The 19162-nt window shown below is 35.9% G+C and overlaps 5 protein-coding genes across 6 annotated transcripts; 2 read left to right on the top strand and 3 right to left on the bottom strand.

The window, feature by feature from the left end:
- Positions 1-88: 88 nt before the first annotated feature.
- Positions 89-13578, bottom strand: yki (Transcriptional coactivator yki). Of its 2 annotated transcripts, XM_088048344.1 has the most exons (5): positions 12644-13578; positions 3233-3363; positions 2742-2873; positions 2412-2684; positions 89-1619 (listed from the first exon to the last, which is right to left on the bottom strand). In XM_088048344.1, the coding sequence occupies exons 1-5, from the start codon at positions 13117-13119 to the stop codon at positions 1357-1359; spliced, it is 1275 nt and encodes a 424-aa protein (XP_087904470.1). In that variant the 5' UTR covers positions 13120-13578; the 3' UTR covers positions 89-1356. The 2 variants fall into 2 exon arrangements, with proteins under 2 accessions (XP_087904470.1, XP_087904471.1); XM_088048345.1 differs by lacking the exon at positions 2742-2873.
- A 675-nt stretch (positions 13579-14253) lies between these two features.
- On the top strand, positions 14254-15066 carry LOC148167088 (translocon-associated protein subunit gamma). The gene has a single exon (XM_088047673.1). It carries the CDS (start codon positions 14448-14450, stop codon positions 14997-14999), a length of 552 nt encoding a protein of 183 aa, XP_087903799.1. The 5' UTR covers positions 14254-14447; the 3' UTR covers positions 15000-15066.
- Positions 15006-15982, bottom strand: Taf9 (TBP-associated factor 9). The gene is made up of 2 exons (XM_088047672.1): positions 15877-15982; positions 15006-15817 (listed from the first exon to the last, which is right to left on the bottom strand). The coding sequence occupies exon 2, from the start codon at positions 15773-15775 to the stop codon at positions 15068-15070; it is 708 nt and encodes a 235-aa protein (XP_087903798.1). The 5' UTR covers positions 15776-15817; positions 15877-15982; the 3' UTR covers positions 15006-15067.
- A 217-nt stretch (positions 15983-16199) lies between these two features.
- On the top strand, positions 16200-18023 carry Golgin84 (golgin A5). Its single transcript, XM_088047671.1, has 8 exons — positions 16200-16303; positions 16349-16533; positions 16616-16685; positions 16736-17050; positions 17096-17534; positions 17581-17656; positions 17701-17861; positions 17907-18023. Exons 1-8 carry the CDS (start codon positions 16200-16202, stop codon positions 17964-17966), a joined length of 1410 nt encoding a protein of 469 aa, XP_087903797.1. The 3' UTR covers positions 17967-18023.
- A 141-nt stretch (positions 18024-18164) lies between these two features.
- On the bottom strand, positions 18165-19146 carry LSm-4 (COMM domain containing 5 Like Sm protein 4). The gene is made up of 4 exons (XM_088048350.1): positions 19053-19146; positions 18776-18996; positions 18409-18730; positions 18165-18364 (listed from the first exon to the last, which is right to left on the bottom strand). Exons 2-4 carry the CDS (start codon positions 18855-18857, stop codon positions 18199-18201), a joined length of 570 nt encoding a protein of 189 aa, XP_087904476.1. The 5' UTR covers positions 18858-18996; positions 19053-19146; the 3' UTR covers positions 18165-18198.
- Positions 19147-19162: the final 16 nt, after the last annotated feature.

Genomic DNA, 19162 nt, shown 5'->3' with positions numbered 1-19162 from the left:
CAAATAATAAAAAAATGTTATGTAAATGTAATTCCCGATTGTCGAACAATTGGTTAAAATAGAGAGACGGACTGGTAATAAACTAAGCAATGTTTCCAATATATATTTACAATTATAAACTAGTACAAGTAATTTCACAATAAAACAAATACATGGTCAATCTCAGAGTACACCACAATGAAAACAATTGGGCTTATTGAAAGCATTGAAATTCTCGAGTTAATAGCCGCAGTCAAGTCTTGAACAGTGGATTGGTGAGTATTGCTTATTTTGTCCAAGAACTACGTATTTCAATCCATCAGCTACTAACATTTACCTAAAATACAAATATGAAAAAGTGCCAATTGAGAAAAACCGATGAAGCACCCTGTGGAAAAAAATGTTACCACTGATTTTGAATCACAGCTTTCGAAATTCTGTATTTTTGTGTAAAATTTAGTCCCAAGTGTCAAGACAATAAGCGCTTAGTCTAAGCTACAGTAAATGTGAAAGGCACTGTTATATAAATGTTAGTGTAAAATAATGTACTTTAGAAATTGTAAAACTAACACTACACGTAACAATTGTCAAATATATATATGTACATATACAATATACCGATTGAAGGCACAAAATGGAGGGATTAGTTTAGTATGAGCATCATGTATTTATGTATCAAGTTAACGTAACCCATCTTTGATTACTGCAACAAAACTGCTCCTGAAGGAGCAGGAGTGCAATAAATACAGTTTAACGATAAAATTAAATAGGCATACATCAAGGTATGCCTACCAATTAAAAATATGAAACAGAAATTTAAACGTTTTTTTTAAAACCCATTAATTATCACAACGTCAGATTTGGAACAGAGGTTATAAAAGTTATACATGATATAAATTAAAATTGTTAAATAATTAACTCTAAAACACAACAATAAATAAATATGTAATCCAATTTTGATTCTCAGTACTTGGTATTACTTTAATCCTTTATAGTTGGATATTGCATCAGTGAATGCAGTCATGCATCCACGTGGCTTACACTGCGTTCACTGATTGACAAAACATCCGAATAACTGCGTCATATAAACTACAATTGCTAACTTAAAAATACAAACTATAAAATACATATGTATGAAAAACATACCCAACAGTTTTTGAGAATTACAAATGCGATAAATATAAAATTATAACGTACTTTAAAAATAGAAGTTTTGATTATTATTGCCATTTAAAGCGTATTCAAATGGTATATATATTGCAAATTATACTGACAGTCTCTCCTTCAACTGTCGCAAATCGTTTCTCTAATTTTTTTAGATTTCACAGTGCAACTGAAAGATGCTGAGCTGAATAGGCTACTTAAGTAGGCACTTTATTACAACCAAATGAGCACATTATCAGGCTTTGTTGTGGGTGTATTTATTAAAGATTGTACATCATCATCTAAAATGACAGTTGGGAATTCTTCCCCCAGCTGAAGAGAAGGCACTAAATCCTCTGTACAGTCGATATTATCACTTAATGATGAAATGTCCGGCGTATCCATCGTATGGCTTTCACTGCCAACCTCCATATTGTCGTCCATATTAGCTAGAAAGTCCTCGGGGGTGTGAGGCATCGAGTATGTCGTACCTAAACCTAAACAAAAAAAAAATTAATGACTCATTTTCTAGTTAAAATAAAACAAGTTCGTTATTTTATTTACGATTTGTTCTGATAAACACGAAGGGGTAAGTGGTCGCGTGACAGAATTTCCAAGGAATGTAAAAATATTGATTGGTGACTTCATAAAACTTGGATTTATACAAATACTTCGTGGACAACGAAACTCTCAATTTTGCGCAGTTTGTTTTTTAAACCAATATTTGATTAAGTTTATTGTGCTGCTTTGAGCGAGAAAATTAACAACTATACATTCCAAGATTGATATTGATTGCACTTATTGAACAGAAAAATTTTTATTTCCCAATTTTAACGAGAAAATGGTAGTGATAATTGGGTAAAATAGTGTAAAAGCATTTTTATTGCATGCAATCAAAAAATAATGAGCTAAAATGCAGATTGTTCTTGTGATTTAACGTTCTTATTAATTATAATCCAAATTTAATCATCTGAAAAACTGGAAAGTAGCAATTACCATCTAAATCTCATTTCTACACTTCCAAGTCAAAGAGTTGTATTTCCTGAAAGATCTAAGACGTTAAAATCTCGTTAAAATTTCAGTTGCCTTGAAAATCGAAATTTAATTAGAACATTTTGAAATAAGTTGTCTTTATCACTTTACCACTGTTTTAATATTATGCTCGACAAATTAACATTTACGACTTGACAACTCTTTGATCTCTAGTTTACGAAATTATAAACATTGCAACAGAGTTGAAAATATTCGAGTTTTAAACCACTGCGTTGACTTGATTTGTCCTTTCTTACCTAATCCGCTATCCGCCGATTCCTGTCGGGAGTGATCATTTAAACTGGTTAGAAAAGGGTCCAATGGTAAGTCGCTCGAACTACCCCTCATCATGAGTTCCTGTTGCATCCTGATTTCTTGTTGTCGTAATTTCAGCCTGTCACGTTCAAACTGCAACAGTTGTAGTCGAAACTGTTGCTGTTTGGCAGGAGACGATTGCGATAAAGAACCTGTGTGCCACGATTGTCCAGCTACCGACGCATTACCAGGAGATCTTTGTTGTAGATGTGTGGCTGGAAACAACAGCAACCGTCAAAACTAAAATTCCGAAAATTCCCGGCTTAACTTACGAATTCGAGGGTCAAACCACGAAGTAGTACGTGTTTGATGATTGATAAAATATATTTCTCCCTCAGGAGTTTGTGCCTGCTCCCAACCTTCAGGCAAAGGGCCTAAATCTACGTCTGCATTCACTTTGGCAGCTAGAGAAAAACATTTCCCCGTCAATTTTAATTTCAGTCAAGGATCAGGCTAATATACTGTGCATACAGTTCAGAATTTTACCAATCACGTAAAAAAATTATCAACACCTACTTGCTATTGGCTCATTATGACTAAATAGGTAGAAGCTAGTTCGCGATTGGACTAAACCTGACCACGTGTCACCCAGAAAAATATCCGAGCAACAACACCTGAAATTAAATCAAACTATTCGTTGAAAGCCATAATTCCGCGATTTGATTTTCTAAGATAAAGATTTAGTCCAATCAAAAAAATTTTGAACTGCAATTTAACATCATCAAATTGTACCAATATCTCGGTAAAATAAAAGCGCACTTACGAGTCGAAGTGTTCGAGGCTTGCGCCTGATGTGAAGTTAGTAGTTGTTCTGCACTTTGGTGTTGTTGAGCTGCAGCCTGTGCAGCCAAAGACTTCCGTGGGTCTTCCCATGTTGTGGTTCTGGTGATATGACTGTAAAAAAGCGAAAATCAAAACACTGTCGGTTTCTAAAAGCGATCTAAGTAAACAGAAATTGATGCAACATTATCCGTTTTTATTTACTTTTAAAGTTTTATTTCCGTTCAGTTCGTTAAAGAGTTTTATTGCCCTAACTCGAACCACATGGTTTCCATAAAACAGTCGTTTACCTTAAATCATTAATTATTTTGAAATTATTTACGTAAAACATTCGAGAAAAAGTTATATGGAAATCAAAGATAAAAACCACAACATTACTCTGGACTAGTCGCTTTTTTAATTAGAGAAGCAAGGAAAATTTAATTATTATATTAATGAATCAAGAAAACCCTAAATGTCAGTACGCTTATACTATTGTCGTAATAGTTTGGGGTTAACAAAACCTCAAAGCTGCGGTCGGAAAGAAAATCCTCAGTGCGTCAGCGAATGGTTTAATAAACAATTTTATGTTATGTAAATGACCGGCTTGTATTAGATAACGTAAAAAGTCCCACAAAACCGACGCCATTACAATAACCACGATAACTAGGATAAGCCGGATAAGTTATCACATTAAAGTAATTTCAATCATATAAAAATATTGTTTTTAGTTCGTATCAGTTTATCAGATGTCTTTGAAAATGAAACAATCACTGTAATCACATCACCGCAAACAGTCATAAGTCGTAATATTATTTTCCAGGTGTATTGAGTAAAAAAATCCACTTGCCAGGCAGAAAAAAATATTTTATCTGTATAAAGTGCGTGGACCAATAGCAAGCAAGGAAAAAGGTAAACATACCTTGCGCATTGCGATATGATTGGTCGTCCTAACTTCACTTAAAATGCACACTCGAAATTTGACTTGTTGGACAAGTTTCACTGTTGCGCCTTTGTTTATAAATTGTAAATTACAAAGTTTACGTTTACTACATCACGTAGGATAATCTCTTCTTATGAAAACAATGATACCATCTCCTTATTTTCATTGATAAAAGTTTTAAATAAACACTTGATTATCACAATTTCAGGGAAAGATTAAACCATTTATAGATATGAAATCTTAACAAAAGCTATAAATCTATAAAATAAATAATACACATTGACGTCACAATCTTATCGGTATATAGCAATACGTGAAATAATCATATCTCTAATCTGTGAAAATTTCTCATGGAGGCGCCAAAATTACAGAAATAATAAATTTTCTAGTAAAGAGATTATATCTAGATTAGCATTGACATTTTTTCGCCTTTATTACTGTCAAATTAAATGTGGCAGAAAGTAAAAAAATCTCCAAGGCGATCATAAATTACGTACAACGTTTGAAAAGTGTTATTTTTAACCTTATCAATGGAGCTCATAGGCGCTAGTGTCAGAAAAGTCATGACGCCGTCAAAAATAGATGGGCATTGAGTGCACTTTTTGCCAACTATGTCTCAATGAAAGTTTCAGTAGCCTTTTAGAATTTCGATACGTTCCAGAGAACATAAAAGCAGTATGAAATTAGGGAATCCGTTTATTTTTGGAATTATTCTTCATGAAATCAATGAATAGTGTTTAAGTGCCCCATAAAAACACTCTGAGAAAGTTTCTCGAAACGTATTTTCTACAAATCATTTGCCAAATATTCTTGGAAGGAATGAATGGTACTGAGTCATTGAAAAAGTAGAAATCTACCTGTTTTCAATGATATACCATCGATGTCTCGACCTTTAAAGGCCAAGCGAAACGACCAACCGGAAGCGACACGTGATGTTAAATTTCCTCGATAGAAATACAGAAACACATCAAGAAACATTTATAATCCTTACAGGATAAAAACTGCGCTCGCCTTGAGAATTTTTGTCCTTGTTGGCAACCAAGAACAGGATTTTGCTTTAGGATTTGTCATAATGGCATCCGCCAGGTTGGAGCCAGCAGCCTCTTCCACGAATCTCAAACGTGTCAATATATTTCGAGTTAAAATCCTCACGAATTTCCAAGAACCTCTGATTTAAATCTAAGATAAATTTTATCATTGTCTATTTTACTTTCACTGTGAAGCAAGATGCGCCTACATCGGCATTACCTTAATCAGAACTGCACAATAGCCAACATTTCGGAATGTGAATGAAAGTGAACACGTTCGATTTTAAAAACTTACAATTTATATACATTATTGTTAAAGATGGCCGCTTCCTCCACGCATTCATACAAGTCAGGAAGAAAAATTTATTAGCTGCCTACTTCTACCATATGACGAAATAACTGTAAATTGTTATTCTCGCTAAGGAGCAAACTATTTATTATTTATTCCTGAATGCGATGACCTTAAAAAAGTCACAAAGGAAAGATATGTCTATACGCCGCGTTTACTTTCTAATAATCGATTGGGATAGACATTGCGAGATAGACAATAGAAAATCAAAGGAGTGTTTTCTTAAAATTGATGGGTGCAGACTTGACACTAATTTACTCTTGAAAAAACCTAAATGTATCTTGCTAGTGTTTTAACCGTTAAAATATTCAATGACCAACGCGTCAGCTACCATTTAAGACTGCCAATCAATTTTAATTTAAACAAAACACAATAATCAAGACGGTTGAACTTTGCATTCGGACGAAAAACGACACTTTATCATAGAACGTATTACCAAAAAATTCAAAAAGCCGCCCATATTACCACACTACGATGACCCAATTACTATCATTATACCACAAACAGAACGAATCAAACATTGGCACTTGGACGTGGGTGTGGTTTCTCCTACGACGAAACTGGCGCTGATCCAAAATCAAATTTCGGAAGTTCGACTGTACTCCACTTTTAATTTGACGAAACGATTACGTTTCTAGTGCAAAAGGCAAAATTGTATCCAAACTCAGTTTATTATAAAAATGATTCGTGGCGTTTCGACCAGAGATAATTTCAGAAAACCACAATACAGAATTTTTTCCGTTGACGCAACTGATTTAATATCGAATTATAAAGCATAAAAGTTACGTAAAATACTAACAAGGTGTATTTGAAAGTGAATTTACTACAATGGTTGGCGCATCTTAAAAGTTAGTTCCAGATAATTCTAATCTAATCGCTGCCTACACTAAGAAACTTTAAGATCATACTTTTTGTTAGGTTTCAAATTATCTCTCATTAAATTCATTATGGAAGCCCTCGTCGAACTTGAGTCGCCGCCAATGGTTTTCTCGGACAAAAATACTAACTCATACTAAAAATAACACAATATAGCTACCACTTACTTCAAGTAAAAACAGAGCATTTAATTTCAAAGAAGTGCACACAGCGAAGATTATTTCATTTAAACTCTCGTTAAATATTCAAAACCCATGATATGTTTTTGGCTGCACCAATGCAGATAGAGTTACGTCACGATGTACCAATAAAACCACAATTTGGGACCGTTTACTATTTCTCTTCAGCCACGCCTGTTTCCCCAGTGTCGTTGAACTGTGACATTGTTTTATCCGATTCACGCCCACATTGAATTAATCGACCAATCACGCCGAACCATGAACCAATAACATTCGCATGATCTTCAAAACGCAAAATGCTTTAAAAAACTCATTCGTGATTGCAGGACCACGCCCATTTTGAGAAACAATGTACCAATTGTCGGAAAGTACAGGTGTGGTTGAACGGTACTTTTCCTACAACGAAGGAAATGTAGTGTGCTTTGTCTTGATAATTTTTTTTTTATTTTATCAGTGAAATTAAGTAGTTGCGAAATTATGCACATGTGGTAAGTATGTACCTAATGTCGGTGATTTCGTAATACGATATAGGTGTTCTATTTCTTGTTATGTGCATTAAATATTTGTTTAAAACTTGCCTTCATAACATTGTATTTATCAATCTCTAGGTGTATAAATAAACAATGAGTGTAAAAATTAATATCAGCTACCGTTCACGCCCTGCCATATGTGGTATGCATGAATATTAGATTATTATTTAAATTCTTATAAATGATACAGTGTGAATCAACTCTAGTTCTATTTTTGTACTTATAAGGCTAATTGAGACAATTGTCAATTTGTAAACACTCAGTTCCACCACGATTCCATCACTCCAAGTGCTATTATTTTAATTAATTACATTCCACCTTACAGCAGGTACCGTAAATGTAACAGAATGAAAGTAAATAGAGCATATTTATTACAAATAATAAGTGGCAATAAGTAAACAGATCCTACAGATAAATAGGGCTAATTTCTTAATTAACTACTGCTTTGTTCCAGTTTTAAACTGCCGAGTTTTAATAAAGCGATATTTTATAATTACTTTTAGTTACGAAGTACAAGAAAATACACGACTTGAATTTAGTCGTGGCAACAACAGAATACGTTACCAATAAAAACCTATAATTAGAAAATCATTTATTAAATTCTAGTAATTATTACCAATGCGATTTATTCCTAGTGCGATATTTTTAAATAAAAGACCATGAAGAAAAGGATAACACCTACAAACTAACCTTTAAACTATTCGCCAGGGAATATTTAGGTCTCGTAAAAAATATTGTTTATCCACATTTACGATAAGATTTTATCAGATTTCCACGTGTCGAAGCAATAAGACGGTAGAACTGTTAAGTTCATTATTTTGCTGTGCATTCGGCAAAAGGTTCGACGTCCGACTTAGGCGCCTAGAATTTTAAAATCTAAAAATATACGTCTCGGCGACTAATTACATGTATGTGGAATAGAAGCCCTAACTGCCCAAATGTGTTACATCCTCCACAAGGATCGAAGAAAACATAATTGAATTAGGAAAAACACCCCTAAAATAACTAAATATAATTAACAAACAAACAAGTAGGCAGGGACGGGCTTCATTTATCAAGACCCTAAAATATTTCAGAAAAACGTTTTAGTGATTTCACGTTTTGTTATCAACATCGAATTTCGATAGTTTCACTCCAATACATTTAAATCGCAAGCGAAACACGGGTGTGGCGCCAAATTTAGAGTACTCTGCCCTTTTTGTAAATAAACAAAGTCACATGTAGTAATAATATTGTTTGACAAGCGATATTACATCTGAGATAAAAGTATAGCCTTGTATGTTATCTGTGAAGTTAAATTTCGTTTATTTGGTCAATAAATGCACCAACAAAGTCGGTGCAGTATATGAGTTATTAAGCTCTTTTTTTAAATAAACATGCAACTGTAGTTGCTAAATACTTAACAGCGCATACTTTAAATAACCACCTGTGTAAATTGGGGAAAAAATATAAAAAAAAACACAACTATTTTATGTGGGAAAACGAACTGAATGTGATAAAACTGAAAACGGAAACTTGATTGAATTTGATATTTGATCGATCTTTCTGACCCAAATCCGTGCAGCCGTTGTAATAAAGTTTAAGGTCATTTTAAATTGATAAAAAACAACAAACAAATGGCGCCAAAATACACAAAATTTTGTTTGTTTTTCTACTCCACCGCGGCCCATTTATTTATTGATTGTGTACCTGCAACAGTAATCGAAACAATGACTCATATCTCCGTTGTATGAAAATTTTATCAACTTCTGGATCACACCACAATATCCATAATTGAATTTAATTCGATAATTATAGAATCTCATTCAAGTTAAAATTAATTTCTGGAAAAAAGAAAGCAGATTGCAACAATGTGTGAAAGAAACTACTTTGTTGGTAAAACTTTACGATTTTGAATTGAGGTGCGACATTGGTTCGAATTCCAGGAAACGAAGACACGTGGTTAATACGAACTAGATTTGAACCATGATCTCAACTATATTTAGAACTTTATTGGGAATTTTACTACATAATGTTTACAGTAAACTAAGTAGGATGCATATTGTTAGTAGAACGCAGTCGGAATTTGAAAATTTTCATCTCAAAGTGGAACAGAAACAATTGGAAATCCGACTTTATAAGGAAAACTTCCATTTGTCAAAAAATCCCATTATATGATAATTGAATAAAACCTTGACTGTATGACACATTTTCTGTACTTGATACCACATTTTTAGATTCTCTTTTCATTTTCAGTAGAAATGTACTTTCTTTTTAGGTCCACCGGAAATGATACCCGCTTGGCTGTTAAATACAACGTATTTTTAGAACCATCTTTATTCACCACTCAACTGGAAAAGAATAACCAAGCAACTGCTCTGCACTAGTTTGAAATTTGATCGTGACATTAGCAAAGAAAATCGTACCTCCAAACAGTACTTAGAAACAATAAAAATTAAAACAAAGCCGTCAATTCGCGTAATGACAAAAATGACGTCTGTTCATTAAATTTTAATGCACAGATTACAATGAAGAACGAACGTCATATTAGAAAATGCGCATATTAAGGGTACACTGACATGACCGTGGAAATACGCCTGAAGGGTTTTTCAACCAAAATGAGCTAATCAAGTTTTAATTATCGGTGTACTTGGCCTCGAACTGCAAATTTCCTCAAATTTCTCTTCCGAGTTAAAATAAACGTTTTTGATACAAGTCGAATCCTTTGTTTGTTACCATGATTCAAGTTTTACTAATTGCTGATTAAATCGTACAGTTTTCTTTGTAATATTTGAAAAAAAAATTCTATTGTTCGCAGACTCATACCAGATTTTCCCGCTACCTAAGAACAGACCGGTGGTTCCCTGACTATGCCGACGTAGACGAACGTTGTCAGTGACGTAAGATATTACAAAAACGACATCCGCCACAGACTGTATCGCCTTTAATTACACTTGCTCAAATTTCACTACAACAAAGGACTTACCTTATACAAAACAAAGTATTTTACACGTAAGCAACGCGCGATAAAGTATAGTACATATTTTGATAAGGACGCAGATAACCGTTCATTCACGTTTTTGTATAAACCAACATTTGAATTTTTTTAGTTGAAATAATTTTATTCTTCAGAATGCCAAGTGGTACAGACACGATGACCTTCGCTTTCGTTTAGCATAAATCAAAAGGATATTTGTACCTGGGATCGCTTACAATTCCTCTTGCGTGTTATGAATCCGTTGAGATTTTTTAGCGAAAGAACCATTTAGGTCAATGTTGCCCAAATATTTATCTCTCTGACAGTATCTTTTTCGTATTGTATTGAAATCACAAGGACAATACGTTTAATCCAGCAAACAAAAGTTGTCTTCGTGAACCGTTAAGATGTAAAATGGAATTTAAATAAAGAACTGTTAACTGCTATTTTATTAAAGTATTTTGTATGCTGATGAAACTATAATGAGATAAATTGTCTTATGCTGGTGGACATGGAGTCATTTATTTCTAGAGCCCCCATGTTTGTACAATGGGTGACGCATTCAAGTGGATCAGAATCAGGTCTCCGTCGTGGACATAGCTTAATAGCTATTTCAAAATTATATCGAATTAAGGCGGCGCCATGCAAATACAAAAATAAGCTTTCCACCCTACATTTCACAGTGATTTAATATGCTGCTCTATAAATAGTCAACTTTCTAATAATGTCACAACAGGCTATTTATGTGGAATAATTAGATTATATTCATATAAAAGCAACCGAATTTTTGACAACTTTGAGGCATGTATATCTTAGCCAAGACATCACCCCGTCACGTGTTATTATTATGAGACTAAATGTCACATGTTGTTATTGTTATGATTTCTTGTTAAACTTTGGTTCCATTGATTACAACTTTTATCATGGTTGTTGTATATATAGGTAAATTTCGATACACATTTGACAAGAACTAATATTTAACAACTGACAAAATCACAATCAGGCCTTTTAGTAGGCTGAACTTCCGGTTGGCGTCAATGATAACTATCACTTTTGAGGAAGTCAAATTAGGCACAATTCGTAATCCAGAGCATCAACACTAAAAATAGTAGAAAAATGTAAATGATCTCATAAAAACAATATTTACTTTTGTAATATTATTTTAATTTGGTAACAATGTAATAAAGATAGGTGTGCATCTATGAAACGAGATAAGACGCACTACAAATATCATATTTCCGTCAAAGAGCAAACATTTCTGCAGCGACGTAAAAAGACAAAGCCTTGGTTATCATTTCCTGCTGTCACTGCTGTGTTTTTTTTTTCTAGGTGATGATAGATTTCTCGAAAACGACCCTCTGAGACTACTGCACTTATCGGCAAACTATATTTCAATCATTCTTTGTTCTCCTTTTCTTTTAAAACTTAAATCTCCCTCCTTCAAAATCCACTATATTCTTCTTTCCTAGAACTGTCTTCGGCGTCTTTTTTCTTGCACCGTAGTTTTACCTGCTATGATAAAGGTTTCACCTTTAAAGCTTACATACGTCCGCTCTTTTGTAAAAATAAAATACACCTCCATTAAGAAGCAGGATGCCGAAATCAGGTACCCAACGGCAGGTTTTTCATCCAAATAAAAGAAAGTTTTCCGTAATTGTATGGCGTTTCCTGATTTTAGGCAGAAATGTGGCACGATATGTTTGTACCGGAATCAATCGGTACTTCAGCTTTTCGGTTCTGATCTGAGGATTAGCCTGGGGAAATCTTATCTCAATTAGTATCGATGTCTGTTTCTGACGTAGGTGTTTTGTTATTAACAATTTGGAACATCGCAATGTTATTTTACATTTAATTTAAGCTTTTCTTTGTGGAAGAGGTTATAAACAAAGGTATATAGATCTAAGGTTGAGTCTTTCGAGTGGTTTTGTCTTTGAGTTGGGTGAGCTCGCTGCGCCCGCTTTTGAAGGTCGTGTGTGTGGTGGTTAGAGAAACAGGTTGTTAAGTGTCCCTAAAGGTGGTTTTTGATCGTAAGTATGAGTTAATTATGGATCTGATGCAAAATGCGGGTCGGTATTGTGTTATTTGGTTGGGTGGATTACAATAAGAGTTATATTGGTCGTTTCCTGTGTATATGTCGGTACCTAGGGTTCGTGAATGCAGGTAATCGAAGATCATAGAATGTGCGTTCGATACAGATCGGAATTTAAAACGATCGGTCGAACGTGGAACGGTCAGCTTAGGTATGTGATGGTCTGAAAGCGTTGTAAATTGATAGCTAATAATCGAACGGTTGTTGATATGCAAATAACACAAGGTAAAGCCGTTTCCTCGCTAGAAAGTGGTCGTAACAGGTAGAAACGGTAATCGTTATGCAGATTGTGAAAGCCAGCGCACAGAGTTGCGACCTCCACGAAAGAGGGCGGGTTAACCGCGAGATCTAGTCTGTGGTGGTCGTTGGTCTCTCGGACAGGTACTCAGGTAGAGTAGAGAAGAAAGAGATGAGAGGATGGGCAACAGGTGTCGGGCCAAGCGTTTCATCGTAGCGGATACGTACTTTAAGTAGTAGAGCTGCCCCTCGGGGGTGCGGGCCTGCTCCCAGCCAGTGGGCAGTGGGGTGTTGTCCTCGACCTTGGTGGCCACGTCGTAGGAGCGCTGTTTGATGTGGTGGTGCGTGGCGGCCTGCGCCTGGCCCACGGCGTAGGTTTGTTGGAGGGAGGCGGGGGAGCTGTGTGCTCGGTGGTGGGCACTGGGCAAGGGTGCGGTGGTTGCGGTGGCGGTGGTGCTGCCGCTGCCACTGGCTGCTGAGCCGAAGGAGGAGTCGACGGAGTTTTCTCGCGAGTGGTTGATGGACTTGGAGCCCGTGGACGGCGGGTTGAAGAATGAGTCTGGGAGTTTTCGCATACTCCATGGCACCTGCAGCGGGCGTTTGGAGTCCGGCTTCAACACGCTGTCAAATAGCGCCTGCAGGTCCGTTTCTGAGTCCTGGTCAACTCGCAACACCTGTTTAGCATCGTCCTGGTTTACGGCCATCTTCGGCACGCAGGACTACACACTACACCACTACACTAACACTCGCTCTCTTCACTCCACTACCGCTACAGTCGCTACCGCCCGGCCAACTTCGAATCATCGACTCCTCAACTCCCGACACTCAACTACCAACTACCAGTCAACAAAGTTTCAGACATTAACCAATACACCGATGGGTTCACACGGCTGCGCACCACCCCCCCCTTCCCTAGCAGGAAGATTAGAGAACGACACCGATTACCGATATCTGCTTTGTCTTGTTCTTTCGTTATCGGTCTATAGTTAAGACTCCACTATCCTCGATTTCTGTCCCTGACTGTCACTCAGCCTCTAGTTCTCATTGCTCACAAAAACGCTTAAACCACTTTGGACTCTTTATTGCGCCTGCCTGAATTTGACAGACAGACAACTGACTGGAGTTGCTATAGCTGGTTTTCCTACTTCGGAATTGCTCGGAATGCTCACCTCATACACCTGTCTTCCACTTAACAACGCGCGTTCTTAGTGCATTGTTTTAGCTGCTATCCACTGAGGGCATCGCTATACAGCCACTTTACTTAAAATACTGATTCCATTAATACACTTAATTCTACTTAAACACTTACTTAACTCTCTAGCGCCACCTGTCTTTGTTTACGCTAACCACAAGTCACTGACTTCTAGTCCTACTACCTACTACGCCTCAGTTTTAAACAATGATTATCAGGACCACAAAATATGGCCGCAAACCTTTTTTTTTACTTCAAGTTACTAAATGAAAATTTTAATTTTTTTTTTGAAACGCAACTCTGCCAAGTGATCGAAGATAACACTCAAAGACTCCAATAAGAAAGTTTCGACCATTCATTGGTTCAAGATGCAATTTTATGTAATAATAAGACATAAATTCCTACAAAAATAAAAGTTGATTAAAAAATCTTACAGTTTAATTTGAAACCACTGTTTTAGCAGGAACTAATTCTGAAAAAAATATGAGTTTTTAAACACAGTCTATTGTTAAAATTAATTTGAGTTTCTGGCAAATAACTTAAAAAAATCTCGCTTTGAGCTTTTTAAATTTGTTTTGGGCGCAAATCCTGCGCCATCTAGTGTAAACCGCTCGTACTATCAGTAATTATATCTAGTGAAATTTCGGTGTTATGAAATGACATAACGCCCCCACCATTTCCTCCAGCGGCCAACTCTCTGATACGTGGAAGAAAAACGTAGCGCGTGGCGCTTTGGGGAGAAAGTAGTGTTAGGAGTTGTTTGTTGCTTCCACTTTACTTTTTGAATTAAACGAGTGTTGTAGTGTTTTTGAATTAAACTTAAGTGAAAAAACAGCCATTATGTCGAAATCACAGAATAAAGGTTTCACCAAAGAAGAAGAGCTTCTGCTTCAAGATTTCAGCAGAAATGTCTCTACAAAATCTTCGGCCTTATTTTATGGTAACGCTCTCATTGTATCAGCTGTGCCAATATGGTTATTCTGGAGAATTCATTTGATTGAAATCTATTCATCTTTGATATTATTCTTTGTGGTAACTGCTGTGGCTACTTATTTGTTGGCTCTGGCATACAGAAATACCAAGTTCACCCTTAAACATAAGATTGCCGTGAAACGAGAGGAGGCTGTGACCAGGGACTTGTCTAAGAAACTCGCCGAAGATAAGAAAATGAGCAAGAAGGAAAAAGACGAGCGAATCCTATGGAAGAAGAATGAAGTCGCCGATTTCGAAGCTACAACTTTGTCGATTTTCTACAACAACGCTCTGTTTTTGACAATCGTCATCATTTCAAGCTTCTACATCCTTCCATCGTTCACTCCACCTGTCAACTACACCGTTTCCATTGGAGCTACTGCAGGACTATTGGCTCTACTTTCTACAGGGTCGCAATAAAAAAAATTGTTCAATTGTTCATTTTTTGTATTTATTTTGTTTAATAAAAATTAGTTCATTTTGTACACTTAAGTTTCTGACTCATCTTCTCTCTTGCGTTTCAACGGGTTGTCTATTTCCATCGGTGCCCCATTTGTTGAGGCGATCTGAACATTATGAGAAGCAATCTGTATCTTAGGTTTCAGTGTCGTTTTCTGTTGCATGGGAACTGTAGTGGCGACTTTAGGCAGCGGTTTCGTAATTCCAACTGACTGTTTTGTTACCCCCATTGGAGTTCTCTTGACATAACTTACATTCAGCTTGGTGGCAACCTTCATAGCACCCCCAGTCCCCGGGTTAGTATAGTTTGGCTTGTTATTTTTCTTCTGGTTACAACTTTTCAAGGCATAGTTACAGGACGATAAACAATATCGATCAGGCGGTAATCTGAGCCCACAATGGGGCTTGACTAAAGGTAAAGGAGTGTAATTCTTAATATTCGCACATTCCAGTATAACTTCACGTGGAGGCGGCGTGGTAAACGTTGATTCGGCTGTTAATTGCAAAGCTAATCTTACATCATCTACATCTAGAAACTTCTTCTTAGAGTTGTTAGCATACATTCTAGCTTCTTCCAAGATCGAAGTGGCATACCTGTACACAAATTCCGTAAGCTGGACTATCGTTTTGGGGTCGTAGTCTGAGATCCCCATCTCTTTCATGATGGACATGATAACTTGACCATCTTTTGGGATGTTTTTTGGCTGCGTAGGTTGAGACTTGTCTTTATCCGCCATATTGACGAAAAAATGATCGATATAAACTCACACTACCTAAAACTAAGTTTTTCAGTAAGAGAGATTTTCTTGAGATAAGTTAGGTTAGTTGATGCTCATACCAATACGATAGTCGTTAAGTCACTAAAAGAGTCGTCACAAACGCATTTTAAAGAAAGTCAGTAAAGTTTCCACATCCTCAGCATTCATTTCAGTGAGATATATTTTCACGGAGCTCAGTTTTCTGAGATGAAAAACTATTTTCTAAAGATGGGTAAAAATGGAGTTCAAGCGTCTTATGCAGTGCCACCAACGTAATTCAATTGACACAAAAAAAACTCCCTAGAATTGACAGTTGTTGGGACATTCACGATTTTGCCAACACCACCAAATATAAATAAAAACCACTTGACTAAAAATGTAATTACAAAAAACGATGTAAATCATGGCTTGGTTACAAAATTTAGCAGGACGAGCTGAAGATTTGCTGAATAAAATAGACCAGAACGCAGCTACAGTTTTGAATGATAGCAACAAATTTTCTGAAGAGTAAGTATTTTAATGGTGTTATCAAAGTCTGAGAAGATTTTCCAGAGAAAATAGTAAACATGTCAATTTGGTGGAGGAACCACTCCAAGAAATTGCCACCGGCACCACATACAGTGAAAATTCCAATGCTCTGAAGCTGACTCCAAAAAAATTGCCAGCTAACTTACAAGAACCATCTAAATCTGTGGTTGATGAGGAGTTTCCAGGCAGTTTCGAAAATCAGGATTACGGTAAAGTGACAAACATTTTTTTGCCAAAAATAGTATAATAATACACTGGTTAATTAAGTCATAATTATCCGGTTCATTTTAGTTGGCGAGGAATTTGAAAAACTACCAAAATCTAGTTCACCAGGCTCCAAATCCTTGTCGTCTCACAACAGGTATTTGACAATATTTTTTTTTATCAAATCATCAATCATCTAAATTTCAGTTTTATCTTAACTGAAGACATCCAGAATTATACTGAAACAATCACCAAACTAGAGAATGAAGTCCAAGGCCTTAACAAGCAACTACTTAATCTGCAACATTTATGTGCGGAACTGCGAAACGAAAACGCTAATTTACAGTCTCAGGTTGAAGCGTCCAACTCCCTTGTTGCAACAGCTCAATCAGAAATGGAAAAGTATAAAGCAAGAGCTCAGCGGATCTTACTAGAAAAAGAAAATTTAATTCTTCTCAAGAATGAAAGCAAATCTTCAGAGAATTCCGATCAGATTTTAACGAATTACAACGAGGAATTAAAGTACGATGAGCTTCAATTAGTTTTAAACTTAACTAGATTTTTTAGGAAAGAAATTGAGTTCCAACAAAGCAGAAACGTGGAGTTATCAGAACATGTGAAGAAACTCACTCAAGAGATTGGTCTTTTGCAACAGCAGCTCGTAATGACGCAAAATTCATCGCAACAAGCAACACAGATTCTTCAAGATAATCTTCTAACTGAGAAAAAAGTAAGAATGATGGCGGAGGAAGAGTGTCGTTTGAAAAGTCAAGAACTACAAGTCAAACTCCAAGAAATAGCACAACAGTGCCACGTTGTTCAATCAAAGAGTGAAGAAATCACTCGGTTGCAACAAGCTCTTAAAAACAAAGTTAATGATAATGAAAACAACGACTATGAGGTGCGAATTAAATCGCTCACTGATACTCTCATGCTCAAACAGAATACTTTGGAAACTGTGACGACTGAAAGAAACGCTCTACGAATACAACTGGAGAAACTAGGGGTTGGTTTTGATGCTCTATTTTGAAAATATTTACATTTTGTTTCAGAACGAGTATCATAACAATTTAGCACAGTTGGAGAGGGCGCAAGTTCGCGTTATCAATGTAAATGACACGGATGACGGTTCGTATTCAAATGTCGCAACCTGTTGTAACAATTATTTGTAGTAAAATCCCAAGTTCCGCAATTTATGAGAGTGTCCCCTCTAGACGCTGGCGTGACAAGAAGAGTAAAACACGCGTATTCAACAGTTGACGCGATTAGCGTCAGAACGGGCATTTTTCTTAGGCGATATCCACTAGCACGGGTTTTTGTTTTTTGTTATATGGTGAGTTTCCACAAACTCTGATTTTTTTTAACTGTTTTGTTACAGGTTTTGCTTCATTTTTGGGCCCTTTTTGTGTTGTTTCTCTACGCCCCGAGCAACCGATAAAATTGATTGAGTTATTATGTAATCAGGTTTTGTATAAATAAAGAACTTTTAATTGCATTCTTTTGTTGATTTGAAAAAAAATTCAGAGAATTTTTACATGTGCGGCTTGACAACCAATGGTGTTTCGAGCACGTGACTAAACGGCCAGTTTTAATTGGCAAGCAAATTCGCGGAAAAATTTTAAATAACAAGTCAACAGTTCGTAAATTCTTTATTTTCAGTAACTCAAAACTTATTTAAAGTGGTTCGTTTTTACATTCGCCACTTCTTTCATTATTAAAGCCACGTTATACCTTAGTTTATGGAATGTCCTTATATTGACGTTAATTGTATATTTACGTCCATTTTTGAGCTGAAGGCACAGTATTACACTAGTTGGTATTTTCTTAACGAGGGCACTAAAAATTCCAATTATAAAAAACAACAAACTGAACTTCCTTACCTGTTTGTTAGACTTATGTCAATTCTCCATTTTAATGAGACAAGTTTATTAAATTGTCCTCTCCTGGAATTAAGAATAGTTTCTAAAATTTTCGTTCTATTACTAACTAAAGGCAGGTCATTAACGAATTCATTTGAAAAACCAAGTTCCAACAATTTCACGTTAAATTCCTTGTCGATGGTCTCCACAAATAAACGAATTATGGCTAAGTAGATTCCTAAAAGTTCTATTGTTTCATGAGGGGCTAGACTATAATCACTCGAGATTTTTTCGATAACTTTTGCGTGATCCTGAGTTGGAAACTGGTTGATGGACAGGGCCGCTAAAAAGAAGAGTTTGTCACAAAACCACAAACTTTCAAGTTTACCTTTTAATAAAAGATTTCTACATTCTGGAGAACACTGCGAACTTGAATTTATAGCCGCTTTCGACAAATCGTTTAAATTCATTTCATTACAATGGATGGCACTTTTGAATGGCTCAATTTCCAAACTAAAACATTGTAATAAAATTCTTGTTTTTGTGGGAGGAAATTATGTGACATGGAGGGGTTAGGTTAGGAACACAAACATAAAAAAACCGTGAAACCTGCCAAAATTAAATAATTAAATTAACATCAAAAACCGCAATTTTAAGTATGTTACCACTTCCTAAAACACCCTCGTTAAAAATAATGTACAAATAATATTTTTTTAAGCCGTTTAAGAAGTTGTAAGGTTAAACAAACACCCGGTGCTCTACATTTTATACTGCA

Source organism: Gnatocerus cornutus, chromosome 10 (genome assembly GCF_029298725.1).
Source record: "Gnatocerus cornutus isolate USDA-ARS CGAHR chromosome 10, icGnaCorn1.1, whole genome shotgun sequence".
Taxonomy (NCBI): Eukaryota; Metazoa; Arthropoda; class Insecta; order Coleoptera; family Tenebrionidae; genus Gnatocerus; species Gnatocerus cornutus.
Note: the sequence above shows the minus strand (reverse complement) of the source record. Positions and strands in the feature narration are given on the sequence as shown.

Bases quoted from the DNA above. Each gene is read 5' to 3' on its own strand.
- LSm-4 (XM_088048350.1), bottom strand. From the start codon at position 18,857: ATGAATTTAAACGATTTGTCGAAAGCGGCTATAAATTCAAGTTCGCAG. The intron at 18,731-18,775 runs GTAAACTTGAAA...TCTTCTTTTTAG, and splicing joins TAGAAATCTTTTATTAAAAG to CGGCCCTGTCCATCAACCAG. The intron at 18,365-18,408 runs GTAAGGAAGTTC...TGGAATTTTTAG, and splicing joins GACATAAGTCTAACAAACAG to TGCCCTCGTTAAGAAAATAC.
- Golgin84 (XM_088047671.1), top strand. From the start codon at position 16,200: ATGGCTTGGTTACAAAATTTAGCAGGACGAGCTGAAGATTTGCTGAAT. The intron at 16,304-16,348 runs GTAAGTATTTTA...AAGATTTTCCAG, and splicing joins AGCAACAAATTTTCTGAAGA to AGAAAATAGTAAACATGTCA. The intron at 16,686-16,735 runs GTATTTGACAAT...TCTAAATTTCAG, and splicing joins TCCTTGTCGTCTCACAACAG to TTTTATCTTAACTGAAGACA.
- Taf9 (XM_088047672.1), bottom strand. From the start codon at position 15,775: ATGGCGGATAAAGACAAGTCTCAACCTACGCAGCCAAAAAACATCCCA.
- yki (XM_088048344.1), bottom strand. From the start codon at position 13,119: ATGGCCGTAAACCAGGACGATGCTAAACAGGTGTTGCGAGTTGACCAG. The intron at 2,685-2,741 runs GTAAGTTAAGCC...TGTTGTTTCCAG, and splicing joins GTGGTTTGACCCTCGAATTC to CCACACATCTACAACAAAGA. The intron at 1,620-2,411 runs GTAAGAAAGGAC...TTTTTTGTTTAG, and splicing joins ATCGGCGGATAGCGGATTAG to GTTTAGGTACGACATACTCG.
- LOC148167088 (XM_088047673.1), top strand. From the start codon at position 14,448: ATGTCGAAATCACAGAATAAAGGTTTCACCAAAGAAGAAGAGCTTCTG.